The following is a 20,402-nucleotide window of genomic DNA, read 5'->3' as shown; positions in this document are numbered from 1 at the left end:
GAACAAATATGTGCCAACAAATATTTGTCCAGTAGGCAACTGCAGTTTTGAATGGAAATGCATTGCCAGCTATATGCAAAATTGTCTATTAGCTGCAAAATTCAATATTAACAATTCAATCTTTCAGCCTATTCTTTGTAAATATGCACACACACCCTTTACTTGAGGAAAACTCAGTTGTTTGATTAGGTGATTTTTCTGTCTCCTGGTTTGGTAAGCATCTTTATGTTTATGCAATACTTTCTTTAAATGTAATTGGTGGTTACATAATGGTTACAATATCACATCTATGCACACTTGAGGAAAAAAGGGAATTATTATTGCTGTATGAGCTCAGATTGGTAAAGTGATTTTATTTGTGGAGTCCTCCTTTATATGGGGTTCATTAGCTGTAGGGTTTGATTAATGGGTGAACATATTTCTAAAAAGAAACTTGAAACAAGTTCAACATTGCAAAAAATGTTTCCAAGTAAAGAAAAATAAGTGAAATCTTTTAGAAGAACTTCCATGAAAGTGGTTAATAGTTTTGGTAGTCCTCACTAGTTTTAACAGCTATGTCTTTGGGGTAGACTTTGGCTAATCTCAGGTTTACTGACTTGCAAAAAAGAGAGAGACTGTCCAATGAAGAAGCCTCAGAAGACAGTGAATGAAGATTGGATTTAGTCTCAGACTGGTTTGATCCTGTGAATGAGAATAGCCTTAGTGTTTGCAGTAAGGGGAAAGAGAAATTACACAAATGTTTGAAATCTTAAAAGCTGAAGTTGGCAAGCAGTTTTCACTTACTTTACTGAACTTTCCAGAAAGTGGTAGAATTGATTGATTTGAGTTCTTCTCACTTTCAGACCCAACCCACTTTCTGGAGAGGTTTGAAATAGGCTTGTGATGTGTTGTTTTGTTTGACACTTAGGATTAAACCCAGGGACACTCAACCCATGAGCCATATATATTCCCAGCCCCCCAGCTTAAAAAAAAAATATTTAGACTTTTTTTTGTTTGTTTGTTTGTTTTAGTGAAGGTGCTGAGCAGGCATTGAAGGACAGGAGCACAGAATCCAAACATTCCCCAAATCAATCATCTCTATCCTTTTGAAAAATCAAGCATTCATAAGGATAGCATGATTCAAAACAAAGACTATTCAAATTACTAATAGACATTTTGGCGTGTGCATGGGGGCATATGAAAAACAAATTGTACTTAAGGCTAGAATCTGAGCTTATTAGGCATATAAATCTAAAAATGTGGAGTCAACCAGTTTAGGGTTTACCACCGAATAGGGCACTGGAAAAGGGGGCTGAAATCATTAAGCATGTTGAAAAGGTAACAATGTGACCGCTTTGGATCAGGAAAGTTCCTGTTACGCAATGTGTGCATTTCATTATTTACATGATTTCACTAAGTGATTGGGAGCTGTGTACACAGCAAGGTGAGCCTGTAGCAGCCGAGACTCCAAAGCTACAAACACTTCACTAGTTTTACCTTTGAAATAATACTTTTACATGCACAATTTCCCTCCAAGAATATCTTCGTTTCGACATCAAAACTATCTTTTTTTTTTTTTCCTGAAATGTTTTTAGGAATCCCAACTATCTCAGAAAAATTTCCACGCTCGTTTTCACTATGTTCTAAGGATGAATTCAAAAGTAAATGCTGAGTAATAAAAAGATTCTGGGGGAGAAATCCTTTTTAAAAATTTTGTTAAGGGGTCTTTCAGTTGTCATTTCTTCCCTCCATCTTTCTCCTCTCCAAATCTCTTTTGGTATTTCCTGGAGTAAAGATGAAATAAATAAATGAAGAGAGCGTGTGTTCCAGGCCGGGGTGTGGGGTCCCGAGGGCTGACTTTAGGAGATTCGCGGGGGGCTTTGAAAAGAAGACACGGGGGTGGTGGGAACCACCTCGAGGAGAGGGCGTGGGGTGCCCATATTGCTTCTGTGCTTTTGTCCGTAGTCCTGAAGCCCTGTTTCCTGCAGTTCACTCTGTGGGTCCCCAGGCCGTTGAGCGAAGGGGGCGGATCCTCGCTTGCAGACACGCCCCAGGTTTATAAATCACCGATCGCTTGCTCCCAGTCCTGCCGCGGTTCCCCGTCTGCACCCAGAGTCCAGGCGCGCTGCGCGGCTGGTTGCTGCACAGCTCCGGGCCGGCTGTACGACCGCCCGCTCCGCACCCGCGGACACTCTCTCGCACGCGCTCCCACGCCCACGGCGGCGCGCACACACTCACACCACGCTGCACCCCCGCGCGCGCACACACACTCCCACGCGCACCTTGGAGCGCTGGCCCTGCCCAGGCGCAGTCACCTGTGGAGAGAGCGCTGAGACACCAGGGACTTTCTTATGGCTGACCTGAGCTTCATCGAAGATACCGTCGCCTTCCCAGAGAAGGAGGAGGATGAAGAGGAAGAGGAGGAGGGCGTGGAGTGGGGCTATGAGGAAGGTAACCCATTACGCGTCTGGGTGTCGGGCACGGGTCGGCGCGTTAGTGTCCCGCGGAGCGCGTGGCTTTGCGCCCTGCGGTTGTCGCGCGCGTCCACTCTGTCTCACCGGGTCACTGCCGTCTTTCAGGGCTAGAGGCGCTTCAGGGAGGCGTGCCCGACGCCTGCGTTCTCCCGCCGCCCGCCCAGGTTCGTGACCTGGGAGGGTGTAGGTGTTTGGTCTTCTTGCCCCTTGATGGTTCGCACCTGCTGCTGCCAGGCAGCGGGGAATTAAAAGAGTAGCCAAGAAGAGTCGCGGTACATATTAATATTTTGAGATGGCAGTGAAACTATTTATTGCTTTGTAGTCTTTTCATGACGGATAGTAACAACGCTCAAGTCTTTAGAAAACTTAGTCCTAAGTTTCAAACTGGATCTGTGGGCTTGGGAGAAGGGGTTGACTTTTTATCAAAGAGAAATTTAGTTTCCCAAATTTATCCCCGAAGACGTAGGGTTCTCAATAGCTCACCTTTAGTGCTGATGTTTCTCCATATACTGAAATATAGAATGTACAGTTTTAATTGTAAAATATTTGGAAGGAGTACATTTATGTATATCTAGTTATCCTTATGCACACTTCACCGAGTTTGCATTTCTGATGAGACAGTGATAGTTCTTGGCTCTCACTAAGCATGTTGAAAGTTTCAGGTTATTTCCTAAGTCCTGAACATAATTGAACTAAAGAATCCAGGAATTATTTTTGTGGTATTTTTTTGTATAGTCACTTAGATATGACTTTAATTTTCTAGAGCCATTAATTATTATATCTATGTAGACAAAATACAGATTGTCTTAACAAATTCATTAGTTAAGGATTTTGTATGTGTATTTGATAATATCAGCTCATTTATATAATGAGTGCAAAAATTCACATACACCATATTTCATTTGTAGAGCTGTAGTAGTCAAAACCCTCTTCATAACATCAAAGGTTATAAGACTTTAAACTAGTTTTCACATGTTAAATTTTACTTTAATTTACTTTTTTTTCTTAACCTGTTCCTGATTTTTTTTTTTCTTTTCATTGTGTCCTTAGGTGTTGAGTGGGGCTTGGTGTTTCCTGATGCTAACGGGGAATACCAGTCTCCTATTAACCTAAATTCAAGAGAAGCTAGGTATGACCCCTCCCTGCTGGATGTCCGCCTCTCTCCAAATTATGTGGTCTGCCGGGACTGTGAAGTCACCAATGATGGACATACTATTCAGGTTATTCTGAAGTCCAAATCAGGTATTTTAGAAAACATGTTCATGCCCTCTTGAAACTAGAAGTCATTAAGGAAGCTGTAGACTCTGATTTAACTGTATGTTAAAGGTACAGCCAACAAAGCTCTATTTTCAGGAGATCTTTTTATACTATAAAACACATTTTTTGGGGGGGGTATTCTGAAACAATTCTGAAAGGCTAAAAGGGTGAAATTATGAAGATTTCACTTGTTAGTATTGTTTTTCATGTAATATAACTGGAATTTAGTTTTGTGAACTTTGTGAAATATAAGGGAAAGTGTACCAATTAAAATATAACTTAATACCAATTAAAATATAATAATGTTCTAAATTGTTAATTAGCTGAAATCATTTAGAAAATTATAATTCTGTTTTGCTACTTTGTGAAACTGAAGTTAGAACTCATTGACAAAATCTGGCACTGGAGATAGATTTTGCAAATTAATTGTCTTTATTAAACTAATATTAATTAATAGCACTAAAAATCCTCAAAAAACTAAAAACATTTAAATGGCAAATGAAGCTCTTGCTTTTATTTATTTTTTAAATTCCCTCCATACCTGAACCTCTTTGAGATGGATCTGAAATATTTTGTGGAAAAAGAGTAATTTTCAAGGAAATCAGTTTTGAGTATAAACAGATTTGTTTAAAAATTAGCATTAATATCATGTTTTTTATAGTGAAAAAAATTACTATCTTTCTATCTTGGAAAGAATGTAAAATTAGAGTATTTTGAAATATTAGGACATGCTTGATAAACAGAAATTGTGTTTAAATTAGTATCAAATCAACAAATTTGTACTTTAAGCCATAAAATGTTTAGGTCTATTATTAGGTATGGCAGGTATTGATTTCCAACTATGGATTTTTTATTGATTATGAATGTCACTGAAGTTTAAGTTAGAACCCATGAGAGAGTTGTAGATCCATGTAGTCTTCCCTGTTGTTTTGATAGTCAAGATGGGGGCATCACCCTATGAGATCCTTTGTTTTGTATATATTTCATCATGAGACATAGAAAACTTAAGTCAGAATTTTTTTGGGGAAGGTTTATCTATGATGGGACAGTAGATATTATTTTTAAGTATATGGTAAAGTTATTGAATGCTGACTGTTCTGGCATATAAAAACACTTTAAGGTAGTACATGTGTATGATATGATGTATTGATTGCCTACAGTCTGAATGGGATATCCATTTGTACTTCTGGAAATAAATGTTTATAAATTCATACAACAAAAAGTCATTTCATGTTAGGCACCATGATGAGTTTGGTTGTATACAAATATGTAAGAGCGTTCTTGAGGAGTCATGGTGAAAACACATTGTTAACAGTTCTAGTGTAAACATGATATGAATCTTTTATAAAGTATTGAAGCATAGAAAATGATTATGTACAAATACCACATTGAATGAGTGTGAAAATCAAAAATCAAATTTACTCATCAAATTGGACTTACCTTTCTTTTTTTTTTTTGGTAATTGGGGATTGAACACAGAGGTGCTTCACCACTGAGCTATATTCCCACCTGCTTTTAAAAAAATATTTATTTTTTAGTTGTAGTTGGACACAATACCTTTATTTTATTTATTTATTTTTCTATGTGGTAGTGAGGATCGAACCCAGGGCCTCCCTTGCACTTGTTAGGCGAGTGCTCTACTGCTGAGCCACAACCCCAGCCCTTCTCTACCCCTTTTTATGGTTTATTTTGAGACAGGGGACAGGGCTTTGATAAGTTGCTGAGGCTGGCCTCAAACTTGGGTTTCTCTTAGCTTCTTGAGTTGCTGAGATCATAGATGTGCACCCCTACTCCTGGCAGGACTTGCCATTTTCTTTCTTTTTTTTTTCCCAAAAAATATTTATATTTTAGTTGTAGTTGAATGCAATACCTTTATTTTATTTATTTTTATGTGGTGCTGAGGATCAAACCCAGGGCCTCCCATGTGCTAGGCAGGCGCTCTGCCACTGAGTGCTCTACCACTGAGCCCCAGCCTGTACTTGCCATTTTCTTAAGGTGCCTTCATGATCTTACTCCCTTACTTCATTCCCACGTCAGACTATGTCTCCGCCATCTAGCCATGAGATGTTTCTTCCTCACCTACCTCTATTTTCCCTTCCTCCTTCCCCAGTCCTCCACTCTGTCCACCGAGGAAGAACTCTGTATTTCTGTCTAGGCTGATGTGGATGCACTTATTCTCTTCCTCCTTGGAGACCTTCCTCCTTTCGATGCTCTGTCACCTTAATGATTTCTTCCTCATGGTTTCTTCCCTTTCAGTATTTCTGCAAACTCAAAAAAAAATTAACTAAAAATATATTTCTTGACCAATAGATTATTTTTTTTGCTAGAGTATTTATACTTTTTAAAGAAAATGTCTGTAAGCCCTTTCTCTTTACCTGTCATTCATTTATTTAATTTTTTTTAATCAAAATGGAATATACATATTTAAATAGCCAAATATTATTATAGTTCTGGCTCTGCTAGTGCCCCAACCCTCCCCACTGCAACTTCTTTTCTCTAGTGACAACTGCTTTGAACCTTTTTAGTTGTTTCTCGTGTAGTTACCTTTGTATTTCCTAATAATGTGGTTATCCTGTTGTGCTCTAGTGCTTAGGATATTTTTGAATGCCCTGCCATGGAAGATGAAGTCAGTTCTCTTATTACTCTTTCCTCTTATAATTTCACTACCCCTATTATCCTCATATACTTCAATTGTATTTTTATTTAAATCAGTGCTCAGTGGTTTTATTATTATTTACAGCTTAGACTATATTCTGTTTCCTTTATCAAACAATGTATATTTTTTTTTCATGGAGTTAATGTGGTTTTTGTTCCTTTATTTATTTATTTATCATAAATTCATTTTCAAACTGACAGATCATAGATCTTCTCTCAGTATTTACAGAAGCTTACAAGTCTGTCCTCCATCCACCTTGTCCTTTCTTCTGCTCCTTGTTGTTCTTCCTCTTTGAACTGCTGGCTTCTCAGCCTACTTTAAGGTCATCACTTGCACTACTAGGACCTTGTACCTTCGAAGTCCCTTTCTTTCCTTTGTTGGATCCCATGTTTCCTGAAGGCTGTGTCATCTGTCATCCTCTTTTGGGATTGCTCTGTCATTTCAGGGGGTTTCTTGGTCTGTTCCCTCCTATGTTCATCTTCCGGGAACTTCCTTAGAAAAAGGGCACATCAAGGGCAAATGATTGGATGCTTTGTGTATTTGCAAAGGTGTCATTATTATACCTCACACTCCATTGCATTTACCTGGGATGGTGCTGGTTTGGAAAATGTTTTTTGGTGTCATTTGATATTGGACATCATCGCTCCATTGCCTTCTTAGCTTCCAGTCTTGCAGTGGAAAGATCTAGTGCCATCTGCTTTTTGACTTCAGTCATATGGTGGTTTTTTTTTTTTTTTTTTTTTTTAGTGTTTAGTGTGGTGTGGTTTTTTTGGTCCCCTCCTCCCAACTCTGTGCTGGGTTCCTTTTGAGTCCTTTCAACTAGAATAATTGTGTCTTTTATTTCTTAGAATTTTTCTTATATTTCTTGTATCATTTCATGGATACATTTTAATTTTTTTCTTTTTCCATTTGTTTATCCCTGCCTTTCTCTTTACCTTTTCTGTCTGCTTTCTGCTAGATTTCCCCAATTTATACCTTTCAGTTTTTTTGTTAACTTTTATTTTATTTTTTGGTTCTCATTTTTAATTTCTAAAAATAGGTGCTGATTTTAGGGAAAAAATATTTCGATTTTTTAAAATCCAGTATCCAGTATTTCATGAATGTGAGTTCTTTCTTCATCCTTTTCTGTATTGCTCCTTTCCTGTGTCCCAAGGGTGTCTGTTCATTGTGGGTTCCTTCTTCTCTTTGTTTTTGTCCCTCTCTTTTATTTTGGAGGTGCTTATCAAACATCAAGTGATTTCGGTTCTTTGTTTCTATTTAAGAATGAGTTTAAAAAGTGATCTGTAAGGGCTGGGGTTGTGGCTCAGTGGTAGAGCGCTCACTTCGCATGTGCGGGGCCCTGAGTTTGATCCTCAGCACCACATAAAAATAAATACACAAAATAAAGGTATTGTGTCCAACTACAACTAAAAAATAAATATTAAAAAAAGTGGTCTGTAAACTCTGCATATAAACAGGGATTGAGGTGTGCGTTGACTTCTTGGTAATGCGATCAGGCAAGGACCTGCCCATGTGGAGAAGGTTTTGTAGGTTCTGACACTTTCTAGGAATTTATCTGCCTTTTGGTTGTGTTTTGGGTTGGGGGATGACTCATACCTGACTGCCCACATTCTGACTGTTGGCCCAGACAGGAGAGTGGCACTGTTTGGCATGTTCACATTTGTTTCATCCTTTGTCAGGGAAGGTGAATGGTAGCTGCCTGGCCCTGGGGAATGAGATCCGGAGGCCTGACTGTTCTTTTTAAATAATTTAAATCTACCTTCTGTTTTTTTCTTTCCCTTTCTGTACCTCCACATCCTGAAATCTCTAATGCCTGTACTTCTTAATTCTTTCCTGGTGTCTTACTCCCCTTGGCTGCTATAACAAAAGACCTCAGACTTGTCTGGGAAGTTCAAGATCAAGGTGCAGGTGAATTCAGTGTCTGGACAGGGCCCACTCTTTGCTCCATAGATGACACTTCCTGGCTGTGTCTTCATGCGGCAGATAGACAAAAAGGGATGAATGGCTCCCTGGAACCCCCCCCCCCCCCAGGCACTAATTCCATTCATGAGCACAGAACCCTCATGACCTGATTACCTCCTGATCACTTCTTGCTTTAATGCTGTTGTGTTCGGGAGAGGGCACACACATCTAACCATAGCAACCAGATTTTGTGATAGACTTGTCCACTTCTTGTGGGTTTCCCCTTCTTATAGCTTTTGTTTTGCTCAATCATTTATCTTTTAGGACATTTAACAGCTCCCTGGAATTTGTTTGTTTGTTTGTTTAGTTTTTGTTTTCTGCATTTGTGTGCTGTTCTCTCTACTCTTGTTCATTTTACTACTGCAAATTTTTACTCTTTTAGTTAAGTGAGGATGGAGAAGGGAGGGAAGATAAATGTTTGGAGTACAATCCTCCTTGTCTAACTGGAGATTCCCCCCTTCAAATGCAGTGCACTGTCTTTTTAAACCAAAAAAATGCATTTTATATGCACAGTTTTTTTTTAAATTAAGACCAAATTTGTATACCCCACTGTGCTGAAACCTGAGACTGTCAGTGGCCTGGGATCCTTAGATTTTCCTTTTCCTTCCTCCCTCTCACCTTAGCTCTTTTCCTCCTTTCCTCCTTCCCTCTTTCTCCTTCCCTCCTCCTTTGGTCTTTGTGTTCATCTGAAAAAAATCATAGAGAATTACCCAAAAGGGTTACAACAATTGTAGCATATTTTAAATGCGTATACTTGCCAAAGTAAAGCTTGGTTTGGAGATATGGGTCTTACTTTAAATTTTAGGCATTTCATGAGCACGTGCTTGCTGCTGCATCCAACTACCCATGCTTCTGCTGGAACTTCTCACACTAAGGTCACCGGTGACCTTATTGTCCCCTAAATCCAATGGGCACCTCAATATTCTTGCAGTGCGTTCATTACCTCTGCTGCCTTTGAAATTTTTGGAACTCCTCTCATGTTGGTAGCTGTGAAACACACTGTTCTGACCTTTCTTAGTTTTGATTGCCACTTTTTTCTGCCAGGTCTTCATCCTCTATGATCCTTAAATAATAGGGTTCCTCAGGATTTGCTCCTTGACCTTCCTCTCTTCTTATGTTGCATGCACTCCATAAGCAGCACTCCCATACAGAGTGTGTGCTACTTTACTCAGACAGCCAATGCATTTAGGAAAGGGTCTGCAGTCACAGATTCTCCATGTGAAACAGGTCCCAGGAGGGCAGTCAATCAGTCTCCCTTCTCAAACCGTCTGGCAAGGTTTGGGAGCATCAGCTTGAACAGCTCAGGGACGGAAATTCATTTTGCATTTGAGCAATTCCAAAACTCAGAAAATTCTGTCATCTTTCCTGTTGCTTTCTATTTTAGGACTCTGGACCTACATAGAATAAATATAATTGTACTTCCACACAAAATTCATTAAAGTACTGACCATTGTCATGGTACCACACAGTTGCCACTTTTTTCTCTTGCAGACATGTATTTTGATCATTCAACTGATATGATGGTCCTTCATCCCTCAAAAATTATTAATAATAGTTAAAAACGGACTTGTCTCTAAGAGCTAGACAGACACTATAAATGTCAGCAGCCAGGCAGGAGAAGATTGAAAATAGCTACTGACTTTCTGCTTCATCTGTGATGTTGGGAGTCAGCATGGCCAGGAGGAGACTGTGGGAAACGGGCAAGCTGCGGAGAGCATGCCTGGTTTTCCAGGTGTTTGATTGCCAGGAGAAGCTGGAGATGTGTACCTGTCTTGCATGTTTCTTGTTTTCCTATGGCCTGAAGGTTGGAGCTTGCAATCTTTATTTCACCATATGCAAGGAGTTATATTACTTTGGGTAAGGTAAACCTAAATCATAGCCCATACCTATCCTCTGGGAGGTTACACTGGAAGGTCATGGAAGATAGGTATACAGGGAAAGATGATTTTGAGTGGGAAGGATCAGGGAATGGTTTGTGGAGAAGGTAATATTTGAAATGATCCCAAATGGGTGAAGAGCATATGGACATGGTGGGAGGAAGAGACAGCATGCAGAAGAGACATGAACGTGGGAAGGGTCCAGATCTGGACTGTGTAAGGAAAGGAAGATCCTTTAGTACAGCTAGGAGGGAAGATTCATGGTAAAAGGAAATGGTAAAGGTGATGGGAAATGTAATAGAGAGGGTGTGTTGAAGCACATTTATGAGGGGCCCTGAACAGACTCTAAAGAGTACAATATATATTTTTTTCCTGTAGAATAAACTCACAATTAACATGTTGTTTTAGGAAAATGAATGTGACAGTATGGAATGAAATGGTATCTGAGAGAGATCTGGGAGCTAGTTTGAAGTTCAGTGCAAGAGACTGAATTACCCAAGACCGAAGCCATCATAGGATCAGTGGAAAAGGAGAGGTGACAGAGATTTCTGAGGTGCAGTTCATGGAACTCCAGGAATTAACCATGTGGAAAAGGGAGAGGAAAGAATCGTTAGAGGTGTCTGCCTGTTGGGTCTTGCCACCTTGCCTTTACCTCCACACTGGGCATATTTTAAGGCAGCTGAGTTCCTCTCAATGTGGAGTTGAACCAGGCAGTGTTTCGGGGGTGACCTGACCACACCATTGGTCCTGTTATCTCCTGGAATTTTATTAAGGTTTATTAAGTTTATTAAAGTTTATTAAGGCTGCCCTATGTGTCATTTTATTTCTCAGTAGGACAGGTGAATCATTGTATGCATGAATCTTAACACTTAAGGTTCATAGACAAATTAAAATTGAACATATTTATGGTATGAACAGTAGCATAAATACAAAAATATAGTTTTAAAAATATAAAAATTATAGTAATTCTTACTTATTGATGAGTGATATGTTCCAAGACCCTCAGTAGACGCCTGAAATGGATTATACCAAATTCTACATATATTATTTATTTCTATCTTATATACCTATGATAAAGTTTAATTGATAAATTAGGTATAGTAAGAGATTAACAGCTTTAAATTATAATAAAATAGAACTATTACAAAAATATACTGTAATAATAGGTATGTGAATGTATCTCTCTTTCTAGAATTTTCCGTTCAGTATTTTCAAGTTGTGTTTGACCATGGGTAACTGATACTACAGAAAATGAAGCAGCAGATGAGGGTTACTGGTGTATATATTTCTAACCTGAGTGATTAGATACTTCGGTAGTGAGAAGATGGGGGACTGCCCAGGCCTGTGCAGTAGCATGTGATTCCATCTGACTATCAGGAGTATGTTAAAGTAATGACATTTTTAATGGGCCATCAGTATGGGAGAATTTGCTGTTCAGGATAGGTCATTTGTTCCCTTTGTGGAAACTTATTATAGAAACTTTAATTAGGAAATTTTACTTCTGGGTCTTTTACAATTCTCAATACTAATTTTAGGCTAGATGATTATTAATCACACCCTTCCCCCAAAACGTGACACCTTTTTATGGCGTTTCTTAGCAACCTTGCTGATGCAAAGATGAAGTTGTCAAAGATATTTTGACATTGTTTTTGCTGAAGAGGTTCTAAATTTTTTATTTATATGAGAGGTCAGGGTTAAATTTCTTTATGACTATCTTATTTATTTGGAGAACTTGAATTACCTGGACAGTTGCTTTAATCTGCTTCACTTTTCCCAGTGTGACCAACTGACCTACTATCCATGCTATTGCTATGATTTCTATTTTTTTTTTTTTAATGCTGGGGAACAAATGGAAGGTCTCATGAATGCGACCTTATGAATGCAAGGAAAATACTCTTAACACTGAGCCACACCTTTAGCCCTGATCTCTGCCTTTAAGAGCTTGAATATATGTATATGTATACATATACATGTATGTGTATATGTGTGCATACACATACATATATTGAACAGCAAGTAGTTTGTTGGTAAGTACACGTTTTCAATAGCTGTCATCAATTCACTTGAATAGGAGACAGTAATTAAGTCATAAGAATAAATGCTTACCAGTCATCAGAAAATCTGTGGCCACTTAGGCTGTCTCATGGAAATTCAGAATCGCTCAGAGTTCAAATCTTAAAGAAATTTCCTTCTCTTGTTCATCCAGGTAGAGTAGGTTTATAGAACCTGGATTTTGTAGAATTCTGTAGATTATCACCTTCTAATTAAATATTGCCTGTTGGTGCATAATTATGGCTTTTAAAGAAATCTGATGGACTAGTAGTGAGGATTTTGTCTTCTTTCAAACAGATCATTCTTTTACCAATGTTTGATTTGGGGTCACTTGGGCTTTTTGCAATCACAGTAGCATCTCTTTGGATACCATAACAATGTTGGCTAAGATTTTCTGCAGGACAGTTTTTGGATTTTGAATTGTAGGCCCCGTTGATGGTCTGGAGCACATTACAGCACCACCAGCATATTCAATTGTCATGGGCTCGTAAAGCCATGTTAAATAGTACAGCCACCAAGTTGAAAGGTGTTGCCCACAAAACTATGAAGCACAGTTCTATGTCAGTTCTGCCATCATTTGGCAATAGGTCTGTTCCACAACACATTCAGTTTTTAGGGTAGTTGCAGGGTTTACAGAAAAACAATCTAAAGCATGTTTCAAGCCTGTGTGGGTGATCCATGGTGTCTGGACTCCTCTGACCCCGAAGAATCCTGGGAGATCCTTACACAAGACTCAGGCCTTTCTCTGAGAACTGAAGATATTTATTCTTTATATGAAATAGAACTATATACTAAAAAATGAGAAGAGTAAAAAATATTAGATCTTTGCTTTAAAGACTTAAAATGCTAAAAGCAAATATTTCTTTTGGAATTTTTAAGAGCTTGAATATATGTGTGTATACATATATGTGTATGCCTGTGTGTGGATACACATACATATATTTTACCTGAGGTTATAAAATCTTTAGACCTATTAAGAATAAAGTGTTTGAGCCTTGGGTCCTTCAGGGGATGTGTCAGGGACTCGCTGGTGTTTCTCCTCTGGTTGGAGTCTGGCTCTAGCAGACTTCGTCTCCTGGCCCTGCCGTCTTTACCTGGGCCACAGCAGCAGCTTTCTCACCGGTGAGGCTTGCCCTTTGGTATTCTGATGTGTGTGCAGACCCTGGAGTCATATTTCACCATGCAAAGACAGTCATGTTAGTTCCCTGCACAGAAGCCCTCGATGGTTCCCTGCAGGATAAATTCTAGCTCCTAGGCTGCAAATCTCCTTCTGGGGCCCATGTTATGAACCTGCCTCTGACTGTTGGTTACCTCTCTTTTTATTTATTCTTGGAACAAAGTTATGCTGTTTCACAACACTAAGCCTTTTTAAGCCTCTTCTCTTTGCTTCAGTTGCACTTTTCCACTTAGCATAGCTATTGCCGTCTTCAGAAAGTCTCCCCAACTTCCTGATCCCCATTTGTTTTGACTTGGCTGGGCGCCCTCTTACTACCTGTCCACGTTCCTTTCCTGTCCCTGATGCCTCCTACTTGGACTACTAAGTGTGATTTCTTCAGCAGTTTGAATGCTTGGCCAGTACTAAGACTGGATCCCTTTACTTTGTATATTCAGTGGTCAGCACAGGACCAGGCCTGGAGTTGATCTTAAAGTCAAACTCAAGTGAAATGAGCATCAGCCTTCAAATTATCTGGTAAATTTGTTTCTCACAAAGGAACATAGAAGCTTAGATTTAGGTAAATGTACATATATCAAGTCTTTTTGTGATTCTCAAATTTTCAGGAGATTCTTCTGGGAAACTTCTCTTTTTAAGTCATAAGCTTAATAGCCATGCTATTAAAGAGCATTTAAGAAAATGAGGTAGTAGCAAAGACATCGATTCATTATATAATTCTTTTCACAAATTTGTTATTTTAAGGATATTTAGCATGTTGTTTCATTGTACTTTTATTGAGTCTAATGTTAACGTAACTAATAAGTAGCCATATAATAACCAAATATCATTCAGCAAAATTTGATATTCATTCATGTAGGAAAAGAGCACCTCTTTTGGTAATACTGGTTTCTTTATAAAAAAGATGTAAGCTATACAGAGAGAGAATAATACTTTAAGAGGATGTTGCCAAATGGATAAAAGTGAGCTGCAATTTACTTTTAGTCTATAAACAATCACTCTTGGGGGATGAACAGGTAGTGCTTTTACCTGGCACCTCATAAAACTCTGAATTCCATATTTGTCCTTTTTTTAATGGCTTTGTACAGCCACATGATTTTAGTGTGGTTTAAATTTGGATTATTCATCTGTAACAAATGAAAGATACCCAGAGCCTGATTCCTGGCTGAAAGGAATTATCCCCTCTCTCTGGAGGACCAGGTCTGGGCAAAGAGTTTCCCTTCTCTTCAGCCTCATAGAATGTAAGATCCATAAGGATCTTGTTGTTTCATTGAAATTTTATTGAACAAAATAACTTTGCAACTAATAAACTTGTCATGTAGAGACTGAATAATATGCAGGAAAATTTGATCTTCATAAATTGTTGAGTTTACATTTCAATAGAATGTAAGAACCATGAGGTCAGGGATTTTGTATGTGTATCATTATATCATGTATCAGTGTGTGATTCATGCAGTGCTTGGCACAGTATAGTAGTTGATCAGAAAACATTTATAAGTGACCCCACTTGGGGCTTTGAACTTTTCCCTATCAAAACATGGATCTGTGTAGCCTGAATTTCCAGATTTTTTCAAATAAAAGCCTTATCTCCCTGCTTTAAACACCTTATGGCTTTTAAAGAATTATTGGGCATTGGGATGTCAGATGGGAAATATATTTTTGTAAGGTGGATCTCTTTTGGGTTCCCTGAAATCACTGTTAGGATTAGCTATAACTTCCATTTCCATAAGAAAGTACTGGGATAACACTCTCTAACAGTTTCAGAGAGAGATTGAGAGCTAGAGAGAGAGCATGTGCTTGAGTACATGGGGTGAAGATTCTTTTTAATCCTCTTTCCCATTACATGTGTGCTTCATTTGATGACACTTTTTTCTTTCTATGCAACATGGAGCTGGACCTCCTCTAAGAGAGTTTTATTGCTGCCTTTTAAAAGTAGAGGGTTACAGAACTCACTGGCTGAAGCCCCAGGTCAGGTCATTGCTGTCTGTGATGAAGGGTATACTTTCTCCTTTTGCTGATGTGGGCTGGGATGCCTTGTGAGGCAGGAAAATCCTCTCCCTCTTTGTTTTTTTTCTTTCTGGGTTGGGTTGTAATGTGTGGAGGGTAGACTTATGGTCTCCTTCCTGATTTTTCTTAAGACCAAGTTTGGACAGCTATGGCAAAGGAGGAAGTGAGAAAATTGTTCAGAAACTGTGACATTTATTTGAAGTAAAAACATTTCACATATTTTTTAAGTCCCCATCATGTGATGTTTATTGAAGAGGAAGATGGAGTGAGCCTGCACTGTAGCTATGAATGTGTAAACCTTTTTGATCCATGTATTTAGATATTTTTTTGCGTTGTCTTGGAAAATAAGATGAAATGTAGTTCTCAAAGTAGGAGCTGCAGTTCAGAAATCTAGGCTTCCAGGATTCATTTATAGTTCACACTTACAGATACTGTCTCTATGTCACCCTAGGACGCAGGCCAGGGGATTCCAGCTTGGGCCTTGGTCCTGGGCTTGTTAGCTAGATGAATATGACAGGTCACACTTTGCCCCTCTTAGCCAATCTTTCTCTTTTGTCCATGGGGATGATAACACTGACCCCTAGGGCTTGTCATGTGACCTAAAGAAGGTAAAATATGAGCAAGAATATTGAAATCCTGTGAGGTGATCTGATGCTAATGGCCATCCACCTTGTCTTTGTCTACTTGAAAAATCAAAATCAATTTTTCTTATGGATACTGTTTTTGTTTCTTGTTTGAGCTGATAGAAAGCTAAGAACCAGAAAGGGTCTTGTTAATAAGGAGTTCATGTCTTTCATTTTCCTTCTTTCTTTTTCTTTTTTTGTGGTGGTGGGGGTACCAGGCGTTGAATCAAGGGCACTTGACCACTGAGCCACATCTCTAGCCCTATTTTGTATTTTATTCAGAGACAGGGTCTCACTGAGTTGCTTAGCACTTCACTTTTGCTGAGGCTGGCTTTGAACCTGCCATCTTCCTGTGTCCACCTCCTGAGCCACTGGGATTACAGGTGCATGCAGCATGCCTGGCATGTTCTTCATTTTCTATGATAGATTTCTCCATCTATTCTCAATTTGCCTCATTGTTTCCCTCTGTTTTTTCTACATAACGTACACTTTCTGGCTCTGTTTTAAGTGTGTGGATATAATCAGCCTTAAATCCTATTTATAATAAGTCATAAACTAAGAACCAAACAAACAAATAAATACCTCTTCATCAGTGCTTTCTCATCCATTGAATTTGGGGATGAACAGCTGTTCCTCAAGGTCAAGGCTCTTTTTTTTCCTTCTCAGAGGCAACTCAAGTGTGAATAATAATCTGTTTCAAAGATCCTACTTCTAGGGTGGTGGTGGTGAAGTTTTGTCAGCTCTTTGACCAAAAATAACCTAAAATTCTTAGCTACTACTGTTTAGAATTGGGACTAGCTAGAGGAATCTTGCCTGGAATTAAACCACCTTTATTTGTGTTGAAATTGGCCTATGTGTTTGTAATAAACTTTATTTCAAGATTTTACATATGATATTAGGGAGTGTTTAGCTAAAATATGTCTTCAAAACATGTTGTCATTGCAAATGTGCTTTTCATTATCATTTGATGTGCCCTTTTGGGAATAAAATTCTGGATCATATCCAGAAATGAGGAATAGGGACAGGGCCCCGTAGAACTGTTGTTAATATTTTGAATATTTTTTATGGTTTATCAAGATTTAATTTGCATTTGTAGTCTATATGATAATGAATGGTCATCTGTTTTATGATTTCATTATCAATTGACTTAATGCTTATTCTCTTCGTGAATCATTTTGTTAACCTATACCTATTCTCTAAATAAATGCCTGCCAGTGCTGATCAGTGATGTGCAAGTGTGGTTTGATTTATTGATAGGTCTATAGCAAATTACTGGAGACTCAGATCATCTTCTTGTCTCCTGACCAGAGCTAAGCTTAAGTCTCAGGAAGTTTGGCTTTCCTTCTCTGCTCCCGGACTGAAAATACATGAGAAGTTAAAATATTACATATTATTACCAAGTTTTTTTAAATGATTTTGTATTTCTACTGTATTTGAATGAGCATTGCGAGAATTTTGGACCAACCCAAATATGGTAAATTTGCTTCAGAGTTGTGATGTATTTCTCATTTTTGCTTTGTAAATTTAATCTGTAGAGCTCATAAGAGCTTTTTGGCCAAACAAATACTAACAACAAAACCTGAAAAACCTCTAGTGATTATAATGCTGTGCTAAAAAAATTTGTGGTGTAATTCAATAAAATTTATTTTTCAGTTCTCTCAGGAGGACCTTTGCCTCAAGGGCATGAATTTGAACTGTATGAAGTTAGATTTCACTGGGGGAGAGAAAACCAGCGTGGTTCCGAGCACACGGTTAATTTCAAGGCTTTTCCCATGGAGGTAAGAACGATGATCATTGTGTAAAAGTCTTGTTGTTCAGAAAAGTATTCAGTGATCGGCTGAGAATGGTTAAGTATAAATGTAGATGCATAGCTCTTGAATTTTGTCAGTTTATATTAAGAAAAAAAACCCACTTAACAAGATATAAGCTTGGGGCAACAATTGAAGATCCTTACCTGCTTTACTGGGCTTGGAGTGTGCAAGTGAGCAGCTGGCCATAACAGTGATCCATGCTAGAATTCTTACTGTTGTAGACATTCTGTGGTCTTGGCAAATTCATTTGGTCACTTTTGTAGCTCTGGGAAGGTAATGAGCTAGAAACACATAACTGTTGGAAAAAAACTCAAGAATAATTAAAACTCTAGTTGAGCTTATTTAAAATTGCTCCCCAAGCTTTTGGGGACAGGGAGATGTATAGAGAGTGATCCTTTTGTCTAGTCTTCCCTCCCCCACTTAACCTTCCTAATTGACTCCTGTGCTGTCTTAGTACCCAGTATCATGTTCCTTCTTCCCTAGGCAGAATTTATCTCCCACTCTTTGTGTACTAGATAGATCATGGTAGGTCAGTGCCATGCGATGATCCCGTGGACTGGCACGTGTCATGTCCACTGTGTCTTTCTTGTTGACTGAGGACTTCTGAGGAGGATCGTTTTCCTCTCATTCCCCTGCTGACTCTGTCATTTAGGCCACTGTAGGCATATCATAGATAAGCAGTCCGTGTTGGTGAGGTTGAGAGGATGTACCTGTTGGTCCAGGCCTTATTGATGTTTCTTCTTATAAGGAACCTCAGTTTCTCCCAGGAAATTGCCCCTCGGTGGTATGCACAAGTGTGTTTTCTTTTCTTCGTACCTACCTGCCTTCCTTACCTTCCTTACTCCTCTCTTTCCTCCTCCCTCCCTTTTTCCCCTCCTCTTTTGCTCTTCCCTATTCTATTTCTAAGACTTTGATTCTCAACTATATCAGCTCCAGATTTTATCTTGATCCGGAGTCCTATAGACAACCATCTAGTGGGTTTTCTGACTTGGATGCCTAGTAGAGATGACAGATTAAAAACGATATAACCCTTAATAATAATAAAACAGAGTATATTGTGGGGGCTGCAGGAATACCAGTCTTCTGTTATTCCCATCTGTACATATGCTTAATATTAAATATGGAATTGCACACAACCATATTTTGCAGGTGCAGTATTACCTCCGTGACCGGAAATCACTAATGTACAATTTTGTATAAATGATATGTGTATATTAAAGGATTAGATTGGAGTGTTTCTGAGCATTAGTGTAATGATAATTTTTACAAATCCTTTTGAAGCTCAGGATATCCATTTTATTAAAGAGGTCCAAGTCTTAAAAGTGAAATGTGAGATGTTTTAAGGATGGAGGGGAAGAAAACTGCATTGGGGTCTGTTGAAGATGAAGGCAGAGTGAGGACCCTGAGAGGGGACAGCTCCTGGGGGGCATAAGTGCTGAAGGTGTTGATGGTCTTGTAGGGAACGGCCCTCTTGGTTGCCAAGAAATGTTCTCTCATTTCTGCTGTCTTAAAACAACTCTTGTGTCACCTCTTCCTACTGCGCTGTCCTCAGCCAACCTCAGACGGAAATGCTTACACCAGAGTACATCTGAGGAAAGGGTGGTGGAGGGCCAGGGGGCTGGCCAGACAAGCCCTGTCCTCTTCTTTGGGTTTCAAAGGACATTTCATGATTTCATCCCAGTCAGTCCTCAAATAATCCATGAGTTTTAGGGAGAGATGGGCATAATGGGGTAGGATAGGACTTCTGGAAGAGGATTCGGTGCCTTTGCTTGTGACACAGTTTCCAGCCTTGAGAAAGTTTCATTAGATTAGGGGAGTCAGTGACCTGTGCTCTTGGCTGTGTGGTGAGAGAGAATTTCCGGACCAAATGTTCAGTCTGGTCTGGCTACTGGGTGGCATTTTAACTGCTCCAGACCATTAAGCACAGGTAATGGATTGTTTTGAGTGAAGATTAAATTCTGGTAGTGAGGCTTTGTGTAGAAATATTTATATTTATGATAATGATATTCTGAATGTAATTTTTCCCAAATAGGTAATGAGTAATATTTATATTCTTTGTTATCCCAGATATTCCTTGATATAATCCCAGATACTTTTATCAGTCATCTGACATTTGTTTTAGGGCTGTAACTATGTTGTGAGGGTGCAGAATTAGAGGGAGATTCCTGTAAAACCAGATTTTTTTTTTTTTTTTTGAGGCTGTGAATATGGAGCTGGGTTTTAAGGAGTATAGAGCTTTCGTGTTGTAATGACAGAAATAGGACTACAGGTGCAACAACATTCCAGGAGTGATAATGAATTAGCAAATACAGGGTTGTTTAGATAGCTGACTGCTGGTCACCTCGTCCTGAACAGCCACCCAGGATCACCTTAAACACAAGAATGCGGTCAACAGAATGGTGAAGAGTGAGATTCCGACTAGGTATCTTTTTGAGCTCATGAGATTTTTCAGTTTTTTTTTTAAATACTTTTTGTTGTCAATGGAATTTTATTTTATTTATTTGTATATAGTGCTGAGAATCCAACCCAGTGT

At 38.8% G+C, this 20,402-nt stretch overlaps 1 protein-coding gene across 1 annotated transcript in view; it reads left to right on the top strand.

Annotated features, from left to right (window-relative positions):
- Positions 1-2,081: 2,081 nt before the first annotated feature.
- Positions 2,082-20,402, top strand: part of Ca8 (carbonic anhydrase 8) — an 89,052-nt gene continuing 70,731 nt past the window's right edge. The window contains exons 1-3 of the mRNA XM_026390799.2: positions 2,082-2,430; positions 3,504-3,695; positions 17,712-17,836. Coding sequence (XP_026246584.1) covers positions 2,331-2,430; positions 3,504-3,695; positions 17,712-17,836 — 417 coding nt within the window. The 5' untranslated portion in view covers positions 2,082-2,330. The remainder of the gene's footprint in view (positions 2,431-3,503; positions 3,696-17,711; positions 17,837-20,402) is intronic.

The sequence above is a fragment of the Urocitellus parryii genome, chromosome 7, assembly GCF_045843805.1.
Source record: "Urocitellus parryii isolate mUroPar1 chromosome 7, mUroPar1.hap1, whole genome shotgun sequence".
In the NCBI taxonomy this organism is placed as follows: Eukaryota; Metazoa; Chordata; class Mammalia; order Rodentia; family Sciuridae; genus Urocitellus; species Urocitellus parryii.
The sequence above is the reverse complement of the archived record's forward strand: the minus strand, read 5'-3'. Positions and strand labels throughout refer to the sequence as shown.